This window comes from Pungitius pungitius, chromosome 9 (genome assembly GCF_949316345.1).
Source record: "Pungitius pungitius chromosome 9, fPunPun2.1, whole genome shotgun sequence".
Taxonomy (NCBI): domain Eukaryota; kingdom Metazoa; phylum Chordata; class Actinopteri; order Perciformes; family Gasterosteidae; genus Pungitius; species Pungitius pungitius.
This window is the reverse complement of record NC_084908.1, coordinates 21,138,577-21,150,561: the sequence shown is the minus strand read 5'-3', so window position 1 is coordinate 21,150,561 and position 11,985 is coordinate 21,138,577. Positions and strand designations below refer to the sequence as shown.

The window sequence follows — 11,985 nt, the reverse complement described above, 5'->3', positions numbered from 1 at the left end:
AAGCAGCGGATGAAAAAAAATCGACAGAGAGAAATGTTCTGTGCAAAAGAACTCATCTCAACTGGTGTTAGAATCCTTTCTAATATGTCCAGGTCACTTAGAGACAACATGTGAGATTAAAGAGAGTCGTTCACACACAGAAACGAGCCGACATGATGAAAGCATGAATGAAATGATTCACAGAGCTTGTGGAGCCTTCGGTTCTCCTGCACCATGAGGCTCCTTCGTCTCTAACTCAAACTCTGCAGGTCCTCGATGGTCCTTCATGATGGTGCTAACCATCAGCACCACCGATCAGCACCACGCCGTCAGGAGGCAGGTGTGACCCCCACTACTGACCCCAGGGGGGCTGGTCTGCAGGTGACCTCTGACATTTGACCCCTATGAGGGGGGCAAGGAAACATTTATTCCCCAAAAGACTGATGTCTGGTGTGTTTTAAACTCCAGCTGATGGCGGGGGGGGGGGGGGGGGGGTAGTGGTAAAGCTCAGTGATCTGCGCTCTGTGTCAGGACCACCCTGAGACCGGCTGGAGACCGGAGCACCGCCCCGTCCTCTCCATCTCCTGTGCTGCAGACCTTTCTTCTTCTTCTTCTCCACCATCACCTCACACCCAAAACCCAACTGGTTCCTCCGGTTCTTCCTGCTGGAATGATGGTCCATGTTTCATCTCAGCCTGCAGGTGCATCCGCATGTGCTTTTATTATGAAGTCCTTTAATAATTCATGTGAAGTGAACACGTGTTTCTAAGCTGTTAACGGTTACAGGGGGTCTTTGAGGCAGCAGCTTGGATCGTGTATTCAAAGACTCATTGGAGAACAGGAAGAGCCTTTGAAGCCTCGTTGGAGCGTGATCGGCTTCTTCTCCTCTTTGGCCTCCTGACCTCCTGTCGTCAAACATCAGCATCCGGTGAATAAAACATTGACCCCGGTGACTCCAGAAGGGTTCTGGATCCTCAAAATCACAACAGCGTGTTGGTGTCTGAGCCGCCCCGCTTGGTCACCTGACTGCTGAGGTGGTCGCGCTCTGAGAACGAGTAAAAGAGTTAAGAAACCACCACGAGACCCCATCTGAAGATCTCATTACATCACATGTCATCACATCACATGTCGTCTCATAAATCTTTGCCACCAGAGATCCGGTTGACGTAAAGTGACCTTGAGACCTCCGTTCGAGGTCAAAGCGTGACCTTGTGTGTGTTCTTTCTGTAGCGGCTAATTGCTGAGGGTTTTCAGTCCTCCAAGGAATCCCCCCCCCCCCCCCCCCCCCTCCCCAGACCCACGCTGAAAATCTATCTCCTGGGGAGGCTCCTCAGAAGTCAATGTTAATGGGGGCAGAGGAGAGCAAGGCTTTAACTCTTTTTGCCCTCTTTCTCCATCGCTCTCTTTCAGAATTGTCCACTTCCTGTTGGAGATCCCCCCCCTCCCCTCGATGGCGAGCTGGTCACGGTGCCCTCACAGATCCTCCCTCCTTCACAGCAGTGGACGTCTGTAGATTTTACTTCTCTGGACATGAATCTGCAGGAGAATTATTATCATCATGGGACTCAATGCTGTGCAGGGGGCAGGGGGTGAGGGGGGGGGGCACCAGGGCACGGAGAGGTTTCTATCTGTTGTCTCCACTAGAAGGATTCTAAGAGGACACCTCATGATGTTCTTCTACCAGACGGGCAACAAGACACCTGGAGTTACAGCCTCCTGCCTCCTCCATGAGAGAAAGGAAGAGGAAGGAGGAAGGAGGAAGGAGGAAGGAGGAACTTGAACATCTCAGCTGCTTCTTGTTCCTCTTCTTCCTCTTCATCTCTATATCTCCACATCAAGTTAAAGGGCCAGTGGAGCCTGATTAGGATGCAGAGGAGGAAGGCTCTGCTGCAAATTGAAAACATATTGATTCTCCTCATGCTTAGAGGGAGAGGGGGCGAGAGACCGAGGGGGGGGCAGGAAGAAGATGGGGGGGGGGGGGGGGTAGAAAAAGTGATGAAACAGAGAGAGAGACAGTTGGACGTATGGTCAAACACAGACACACACGCATTATTATTCCTTTTGTATACTGAGAAACAACGTCCTGTGGGTCGCTATGGCAACAGGGTCAGGCCAGCCGCCGCCTGTGTTGTTAGCGTGTTGGCGAGCTCATGTGAGCGCACGCTGTCATGTCCAGCTGCAGTGGGGGGAGGCCACGGGACACCGATGAGAGAGGACAACGAGTAAAGATGTGCTGACTGCACAGTTTCCATGGGAACGAGCCCCCCCCCAGCCCCCTCTCCACTCCACTCCCTCCAACACCACCAACACCCCCCCTTCATCGCTCCTCATTGCTCCTGCAGAAGCTTGACGAGCTCCACTGATACGTCTCACTGCGGGTTTATGTGTGTGTGTGTATGTGTGTGTGTGTGTGTGTGTGTGTGCGTGTGTGTGTGTATGTGTGTGTGTGTGTGTTGGGGTGATCTGAGAGCAGGTTCTCATCACACGGATAACGTCTGCCACCGTATGTTTAAGATGAGTGTGTGAGCATCAGATAACACACACACACACGCACACACACACACACACACACACACACGCACACACACACACACACACACAAACACACCATTCAAAGGGACATGAGCAGGTTAGAAGGATGCTTCCTGTATTTGTTTGTAGTGGGAACGTCTGTAGACTTCACTTGGGACTCAATGCTGTGCAGAGGGTGATTAGTACTGTTATTGCTATTAGACTAGTCATTATTGTGATTATAATTATTAATAGTAATTATTATTATTATTGTTATCACTCCACACCAGTTGGTGGTGTACCACGCTGCTTCCCATCAGCTGTATAACATCTGTAAGAGGAAGAAGAAGAAGAAGAAGAATTGTGATTGGATTTTACGGCAGTTTCCCAAACACCGTCTCGTTTACGGCAGAGGGGTCTGTTCGCTGAGCATTACCGGCTGTGAGAAGGTAAATCCCGGAGACGTCTCCAGGTCCCCCCCCCCCCGGTGCCACCAGGACACTGAGACCCCGTTAGTCGGTCCCACTCGACCCTCAAACACGCCGGAGCTCTTCCTACCGGTTAGCAGCTAACGGGGCTAGCTAGCACTCATTAGCACCGATGCTACTTCTTAGCTAAACTAAAGCCCACTTTACGTCGCTCGAATCAGGGATTGGTCGCATTTAATAATAATACTACTTTCCTTTTTATAGCGCTTTTCTTGACACCCAAAGACGTTTTACGATGTAAATCTAAGTCAGATAAACGTACCAATAAGAGAACTAGACGGAAACACTAAATAAGAACATGAATAAAGTGGAGAATGAGTCACGTGGGGCTCAGCATCCGTTTAGAGGCTTCTTTGAATGATGATACCTGGGAGCCTGTTAGATTGGGATGGGGTCAGTAATGCTGACGTCATCACTACGGTAGTAATTCAGTACTAATATGGGATCAATGACTTTGTGAATATGCAAATATGAAACAAAGCTGTGTCACTAAGTTACACTTCTTACAGTGTACACTGTTAATGTTGTTGTGTATTTCCATGTTCTACTTCTTTATACACTTCAGAGGTGAATATTGTCCTTTTTGCAGTAAATATAAAATATGCTGAATATAATTCATCGTGTCATAGATCTAAATGTGTCTCTGCATTGATGACCTGCAACACTAAACGTGTGTGTTGGTTGAACACCAATCAGCTGAGGACTCGTCATCACTTCTACAAGAGAAATGTGTGACTTTATTTAACTGTTATTTGTTTCTACTGGGACTGAAGTAAAGGACCTGGCTCCTGCCGACACGCTGCGACGTGGGACCCTGAAAGCTGTGGTGAGCGTTTCAAACTTCACTCGCCGCCCCCCCACCCCCCCATCTGTATCTCACCCCCCCCCCCCACCCCCCCTGTGTCCCATCGCCCCCCCCACCCGACTCCAGACGGCGCTCCTGAGCGTGTTGGCGCTCCCGCTGCTGAGGGCCGTTGGACCGAGGGCCGTCTCCATGGCGTCTGAGACGTACGCGGCGGGCACTCACTCCGCCGCCTTCGTCACCTGCCCCAACGAGGCCGTGGCCAAAGACCTGGCCAGGTGACTCTGGGAGGCGTGGCGCCGTGAGGGACTCCGGGGCGCTTTGATTGGACCGTGATGACGTCGTCGTCTTCTGCTTCATCCTTGTCTTCTGTCCCTCAGGGCCATCGTGGAAAAGAAGCTGGCCGCCTGCGTCAACATCGTCCCCGCCATCACGTCCGTGTGAGTTATCGACCGGGGGGGGGGGGGCACTCAAGAAGCATAAAGAAATCCAGGCTACGTGATGAAGCACAGCGTGACTGGTGCTGAGGAGGAGGAGCTCAGTGCACGGCTCTCTGAAGTAGAACATCACACCTTCACTGATGCACAAACGGAGACACAAGCAGCGCTGAGCAGCAACTGATCAAATACACGAGGAGGTGAAGCATAAAATACACAATATGCAAAAAGAGGAGATACAGATGCAGCTGTAATTAAACAGAGAGAAAGTCTGCAGACAATCAACTGAATGTGGAAGGATTTAAAAATATCTCCTTACTAGGAAAGTTGTACACTCTGTTTTACTTGCTTTTAATAATTATTTTATGTGTTGGTTTTATTGTAAAGTGTCTTTTGACTATAGTAAAGCACTATATGAATGACATTATTCCTATAATATACCACTGATCTAAACACCTGCAACAGTCGAGTTCAAGATCAAACTGGTGCATTATATATATTATATAATATAATGTGTATATGTGTGTGTGTGTGTGTGTGTGTGTGTTGATGCGATGGTGTGGCGCTCCTTCTGTGACGTCCCCTCAGATACGAGTGGCAGGGTAAGATCGAGGAGGACACCGAGGTGCTGCTGGTGAGTCTTTACATTCTTATCACTTCAAATACTGTGATCTGTTACCTCTACTTCCTGTACGTATAGTTACAGTAAATACAGTAGTACCTGCTGCAGGATGAACACTGGAGATCTGTCGTTATCCTCGTGAACACTTGATGGATAACTTCTTCAGATTTTTGTGTTTTGTGTGTCGGTACCTTTCATTTGCATATCAAACTTATCTAATTTAAATATAATCAAATGAGAAAACAAGAAATCACAATTTTACTCTTTACAAAGAGAAGAGAAGCTTCTTGAGTTGTAAATAAAGCGTAAAACCAGACGATCCGTGAGCTGAGGAGTCTTTTGATTGGTCGATGTTAAGTAGCAGGAGATGAATCCTCTCAGGTCGAGCCTCTCTATTGGCTGATGCTGTTAAACCACACCCCCTAAAACACATCAACCCAAACAACAGCTGTGTCTCAAAGTGGCTAGGCTGCATCCTTAAGGACGCTAGGCTGCATCCTTAAGGATTCGTCATTTTTGCTGCTGGACGCAGCCCCCCAGGAGCATTATTATACCCTACATCACATTTTACGTGTTAATAATTCATATCAGACTTTAGAACAAACTGTTCAAACGTTAACTCCGTCATGCTGCACCCCCCCCATGAAGCCCCTGACCCAGACAGCCCCTCACCTGAACCCCCCCTGGGTCCATGTACTGTTCTTATGAACATCAATCACACAACACGTTACCGGGAGATGAGCTTGTTTTTCTGTCATTTGTTTGGATTTCAAGAATTTTACTGTCAAGTTGAACAGGTTGCTAGGCAACAGGAGAGGCGGAGGTAAGGCTGATGACCCAAGCAGGAAGTCCCCCCTGTAGGACAGACCGTCCCATGTCAGAGACCCTTCGGTTCAGCCTCTGCTAAGGATGCCGACTAGAGACTGAGACACAGCTGCTGACCTCAGAACCCCTCCCAGCCTAGAGACGTCGTTGTGTTACCATGGTTACACTAGTAACCGTGTGTGTGTGTGTGTGTGTGTGTGTGTGTGTGTGTGTGTGTGTGTGTGTGTGTGTGTGTGTGTGTGTGTCGTCCAGATGATCAAAACCAGAAGCTCCAAGGTTCCCGCTCTGGCTGAATACGTGCGGTAGGTTTGTGCTGCAGGGAAACCGCTCTCAGAGTATTATGTGTATACTTGTATTTACTATATTTGTGTGTATTATACTACATGTACTTCCTGCCCCCCCCAGGTCCAACCATCCCTACGAGGTGGCCGAGGTCATCAGCCTGCCCATCGACCAGGGGAACCCGCCCTACCTCAAGTGGATTGGACAAGTCGTCCCCGAGTGAGGACGCACAGAGGATGACCTCATCGGTTGCCCCCGGAGACGCATGGAGACAATATGCCAAAACCTGTCACGTGAATGAGTGACGCTCTGATTAGATTCAAAATATCTAAAAGGGTTCTCTCTTGTTGGGAGTCCTTTGATTGGTTGATAGGTGTTTCTCCATCTCCTTGTTGACCTCTAGAGGGCGACCTCGGCCTTTGCAGAATAAACTGCTGCAGCTCCAACTCGCCACATACATCTTTAAATGGGTCAGATTTCTCATTTCGTCAGTGAGTGAAGCACTTTGCAATAAAGTGGATCCATTTTTTAATGGATTTTAGCGGTTTCCTGTTGATCAGCGTGTGTGAAGTGGAGTCACGCTCATGTTACATGTACACACTAAGGTCTCTTCTTTCAACACATCACATAACAGTAAATGCACATAACAATGTCCTAGAGGAGCTGCATGGAGAATGGAATATCCTTTATGGCTTCACAGAACTTGTTCTTCATCCCAAAGTATCTGCCACTATTCGCATCCAGTAGAGTTTTCGAATTCACTAAAAGAACATCATGCTGCAAGAAGAAGAAGACTTGAAACTAGAGACTGAGACCATAAACTCATGTTTACAATGTTTACTGAGGGAATAAATCAAGAGAGAAGTAGTCATTTCCTCATTTTCTCTCCACCTGCTGGTCACTACACAGAATGCAGCTTCAACACAAGAAGCTCGGAGGACCAGAAGTGACCCGAGCTGCCTCTGCCTTTTGTTGAAAATGAAGCTACTCAAAACCATTCAATTAGAGGTAAATGAGCTCATTTACCAGAATGTCAAACCTTTCAATCAACCTGCATGAATAAAAAATGCGGAACACAACATTAAAACTAAAATGTGAGAAAGGAAGACAAAGAACATACAACGTAATGCCCTCACAGCATGATGAGGTCCCTCGTAGTAAATGTAGAAACCTGGAGAATGTTAGTGGCTCCTCCCCCACAAGCAGCGGCCCAATCACGTCATCACTGATCAGGTGTAGGCAGGGCCAGAGAAATGATCAATGCTATTATCAGATAAATCATAGTAGGTTCACACATATTGATCAGAGAGGATTTAAACATCACAGATGTGTTTGTGTGTCTTTTCTTTGACACTGAAAACAAAAACAACAAACTTTTGTGAGTCATCTTCATTTTATTCAAACTGACCAAATTTTACAAGAGGAGACATGATTTATTACAATAATGATCAATATTGTTGAAAGAACAGCAGAATGTTATGTTTATACATTTTTTGATTATAATTTTTGCAAGAAAGTTTTGACATCAAGAATGTGTAAAGTCATAGAATAACCATTTTTATTTGTTTAATAACCATTTTAATCAATATTATATCTTGATAATTTATTAATAACAAATTTAGAGTAACTCAACATTTTTCTGAATGCTTTTCTGAAATTCCTGTAAAATAACAGAACTTGTTAAAGTAAAGCTCATCCTAATCATCCATGTGAGTGGCCTTGAGCATTAATGTGCCCATTGATCCAATCCATGTAGATCTTCTCACAGATTTTCACTGCTCTAGCTTTGACCTTGCAGGCTAACAAACCAGATCTTACGTGGACACCATAAAGTGTGTCTTTGTGCATCACTCCACCTCCAGAGTCTCCCTGTGGAACAGATTAAGATATTTTTAACTAGATTTTTTTGTATAAATCACAGAAAATACTCATTTATAATGAAACTTTAGAACCTTTCTAATGACTTGGGTAAAAAAGATATGAAATTAGAGGCTATGCCAACTCACTTTAGAGGTATCCACTCCATCCTTTTTGTAACAGAATATTTTTGTATCAGGAAAATCAGGTGAAACGCCACAGGAACCACAGTCGTCCACATTGAAGTCAGCGCATTGGAGAGGCAGCGTTCGATCCAAAGGGAGGGTTTCTGAATGGAAAGAGACGGTGGCGTGATATGTTTTATTAATCAAATCTTTGTTAACAGTGTTACTAAACACACAACTCAATAAAGACAAAAAATAGATCAACATAATTTAATAAACAAGATACATCTTACTTTTTTCTTCATCTGGGCCTGAAGACGTTCTTGAATGACCAGCAACAGTAACTTTATCACCGCTGTAATGCATCAGAAGAAGGTTACATCTCCATCATCAGTGTTTCTGACCTTCAGCTGATGTAAATGTGTGTATTTCTGTTGCATTCAGGTGTTCTTGGTCGTACTAGAAGGTATCTCAGTGTTCCTCATGGTGTTATGAATGAACTCAGTGGCTCCTGGATGGAACCAGGACCGTAAAATGACTCCATCAGCAGACCTCCACCCTCACAGCAGGTTTCTACTGACGTCTAGAGGAAGTTACTCATTCACTCACCTGTTGTAGTCTCACTGTATGAATGTATTAATCCAACATTCTAGTGCTGCTCTTTAACTACTAACTGCTGCTTTACACCTTGATCCTTCTTTCATGGACCACATTAAACTAGACCACATTCAATGTGTTACCAGGGGAGATGAAACTAAACTCTGGACTTCAGCTTCTCGATTTCATGGTTGTTTGAGATAAACACTCTGACTTAATAAAAGAAACAAAGCGCGTGACTCACATTTTGGGATGCTGTGAACAGTCCGTAGGAAGAACTGCATGTGGAATAGTAGTCGTTGTAGGCAGCTTCAGCAGCATGAGGTCATGTTTCTCCTTTTTGTTCGCAGTGAACACATGTATGTCTGTATCTGAGATGACAAGTCGTTGCGTTGGGCTTTTGAGTGTTCCTAAAACTGCTGTTATCTTCCTACAAATGAGTAAAAGTACAGAGAAACATCACCGAGCTGTTAAGGATACAGATATACATATATAGACAGTATAATATTAATTACATTAACATTATTAATGCTGTTGTCATAATATGAAGGCTGTAGTTATTGATCAGATCACTAGATTGAATTTATGAGAAACGTGTGGTTAATGGTTTAAAGTAAAGTTGTCTCTTTCTCACCATCCGTTCTCATAGCAGTGAGCTGCAGTCAGAACCCATTGATTACTGATCAGAGTGCCACCACAGAAACCGGATCCCGTTTTAGTTTTAATATCTAAAAACACATGATGAGGACGCTCATTAACTCCACAATCCCGACCTCCGATGATCCTCTTGTGCAGATCCACCTGTGAAGCCGCTGTGACACCTGGAACACAAAGTCCTGTGTTTGTCATCAGTGGAGAACAACAGATCAATAAGAAGCAACTGTTGGTATAAATGGACTAAATGCTGCTGAACTATGTCTCCATTGGTCTATGAGGAGCAGACTGAGGACCATCAGGTCTTTGATGGCTTTAAAGGAGCCATTAATCAGTTCTATCACAGCGGATCCTCAGAGTCCACCATGATGCACCGCCATGTTTCTACGGACAAACTGCGTCCTCACAGCGTCTGAAACTGGTGATGAGCAGATACCAGTCCTAAAGAATGAAAGACCAGTGTCTATGAGGCCCAATGTTACTGCTGCTGATTCCTTCTTCAGCTTCTCACTGAAGACAAAAGACAGATGTTTGCAGCTGTGATGGGTCATTTAGTCCAGAGGGACACGAGCTCAACATAAAGGTGGAGATGATGAAAAGAAGACAGGAAGTGCATTGACTCTCTGTCTTTGTCTCCAGCAGAGAGACAATGTTCCTGATGTTACACTACTGTCTATCAAAGGGCTTCATGTGTAGAAAGAAGAAGAAAGACTAAAGAATTAAAGGTCTGAAGAACCTGCAGACCACTCACAGAGAACATGTGAGGACCATGAGAGCTCCATGGAGCAGAGAGACACTCAGAGGAAGCAGCAGCAGAAGACCACTCACAGAGAACATGTGAGGACCATGAGAGCTCCATGGAGCAGAGAGACACTCAGAGGAAGCAGCAGCAGAAGACCACTCACAGAGAACATGTGAGGACCATGAGAGCTCCATGGAGCAGAGAGACACTCAGAGGAAGCAGCAGCAGAAGACCACTCACAGAGAACATGTGAGGACCATGAGAGCTCCATGGAGCAGAGAGACACTTAGAGGAAGCAGCAGCAGAAGACCACTCACAGAGAACATGTGAGGACCATGAGAGCTCCATGGAGCAGAGACACTCAGAGGAAGCAGCAGCAGAAGACCACTCACAGAGAACATGTGAGGACCATGAGAGCTCCATGGAGCAGAGAGACACTCAGAGGACGCAGCAGCAGAAGACCACTCACAGAGAACATGTGAGGACCATGAGAGCTCCATGGAGCAGAGAGACACTCAGAGGAAGCAGCAGCAGAAGACCACTCACAGAGAACATGTGAGGACCATGAGAGCTCCATGGAGCAGAGAGACACTCAGAGGAAGCAGCAGCAGACTTACCGGCCCACAGCAGAAGGACGAGACTCGTCATGGCAGCCATCTCCTCCACAGATGTTCCTCCTGCTGCAACACGGGGCCTTTTGAGAGGAGTCCTCTGTGACCTGCTGACCTCCAGCCACCAATCACCTCATGGAGGCTAATCCACACAACCCCATTGGTGCACACGGCTACACATGCAAATGTCATGAAGACACAAGTTGAACTTATTCAGGAGGAGGAGAGTCACAAGGTGAATGAGAGGAGTCCATCTCAATTTTATTTTGTCTTTACTTTAATTTTTAATTTTATCTTTATTTCTTAACCTAACTAACCCATAGCTTTAGATTACTAACCCATAGCTTAAATGTCACTATATTTTTGTCCTACTGTCTGCTGTCACCAAACACCAAGTCTAATTCCATGTATGTCAGACATCTGATGGCCACTAACGATTGCTGATTCAAGGTAAACCTTTAATATGGATCAATGTGTGTATTACGGTTTGTGTGTAGTAGCAGCAGTTGTAGTAGTACTAGTTATTGTCTTTGAATAAAATCAACTATTTCTGTTGTACAACTTTTCAGAAATTTTCAGTATATACTTATTTTCAAATGAATGTAACTTAATTAAACTGTATTATACGTCTGTGTGTCTCACAGTATTTCCATATGAAACTATCTCTACTGCAGATTAAACAGCAGGTTCTTATCTCAGTTACTTAGTGAAATGTTGCCAGGTGTCGTTGGCTGATAGAAACACAGCAGCTCAGGTGAGGACCAATCAGCTGTCTGTCCACACAGGCTTTATGGTGGGACACGTCCCCATATTTTAATAAACGATCCTTGTCTCTGTCTCATTGTTCCTTCACAAGAGGATCTTTGTTCTCACTGATATCAGTCCTCATCCTACAGAAGCATCAGTATCTTGTATATTTCACTCATATCTCACTATATTTCACTATCATATCTCACACAATGTCACTAATTACACACCATGAATGGAGCTGTACATCTGTAGAGAACAAACAGGAGGTACAAATACATTGCCAATAAAGCTAATTCTATTCTAATTCTATACAGTACTATCTTGTCATGCTGGTTGAGGCCCTGGAACCACGAGCAGAAAAGGTCCAACAGTCTTTATTCCAAAGAACCAGGAGCTGCAAAGTTGTGCAAATCAGAGATGACGGTGGTGCAATGAGATGCTTTGGGGACCAAAGGGTTGTTGGTTCAAAGCCCAGAGGCTGCATTTTTCCTATATTATAATAAAAGATTATAATAAAAAACCCTGCTAGAATAGAATATCTGACCTCTCAATGTCTGACTAAATGTTCTTACTGTTATGTTTCCACTTCTAATCCTCTTTTTGTCACGAAGGCTGCTGTTGCAGGCTGCAGGGAGGACTCAAACGCAGAGTTTCTTGAACCGGATCTTTGTTCTCACTGATATCAGTCCTCATCCTACAGAAG

General features: G+C 45.3%; 1 protein-coding gene across 1 annotated transcript; it reads left to right on the top strand.

The window, feature by feature from the left end:
- Window positions 1-268: 268 nt before the first annotated feature.
- Window positions 269-7,049, top strand: LOC119217659 (protein CutA homolog). Its single transcript, XM_062564407.1, has 7 exons — window positions 269-319; window positions 2,781-2,939; window positions 3,910-4,058; window positions 4,161-4,220; window positions 4,806-4,851; window positions 5,917-5,966; window positions 6,070-7,049. The coding sequence occupies exons 1-7, from the start codon at window positions 269-271 to the stop codon at window positions 6,167-6,169; spliced, it is 615 nt and encodes a 204-aa protein (XP_062420391.1). The 3' UTR covers window positions 6,170-7,049.
- Window positions 7,050-11,985: the final 4,936 nt, after the last annotated feature.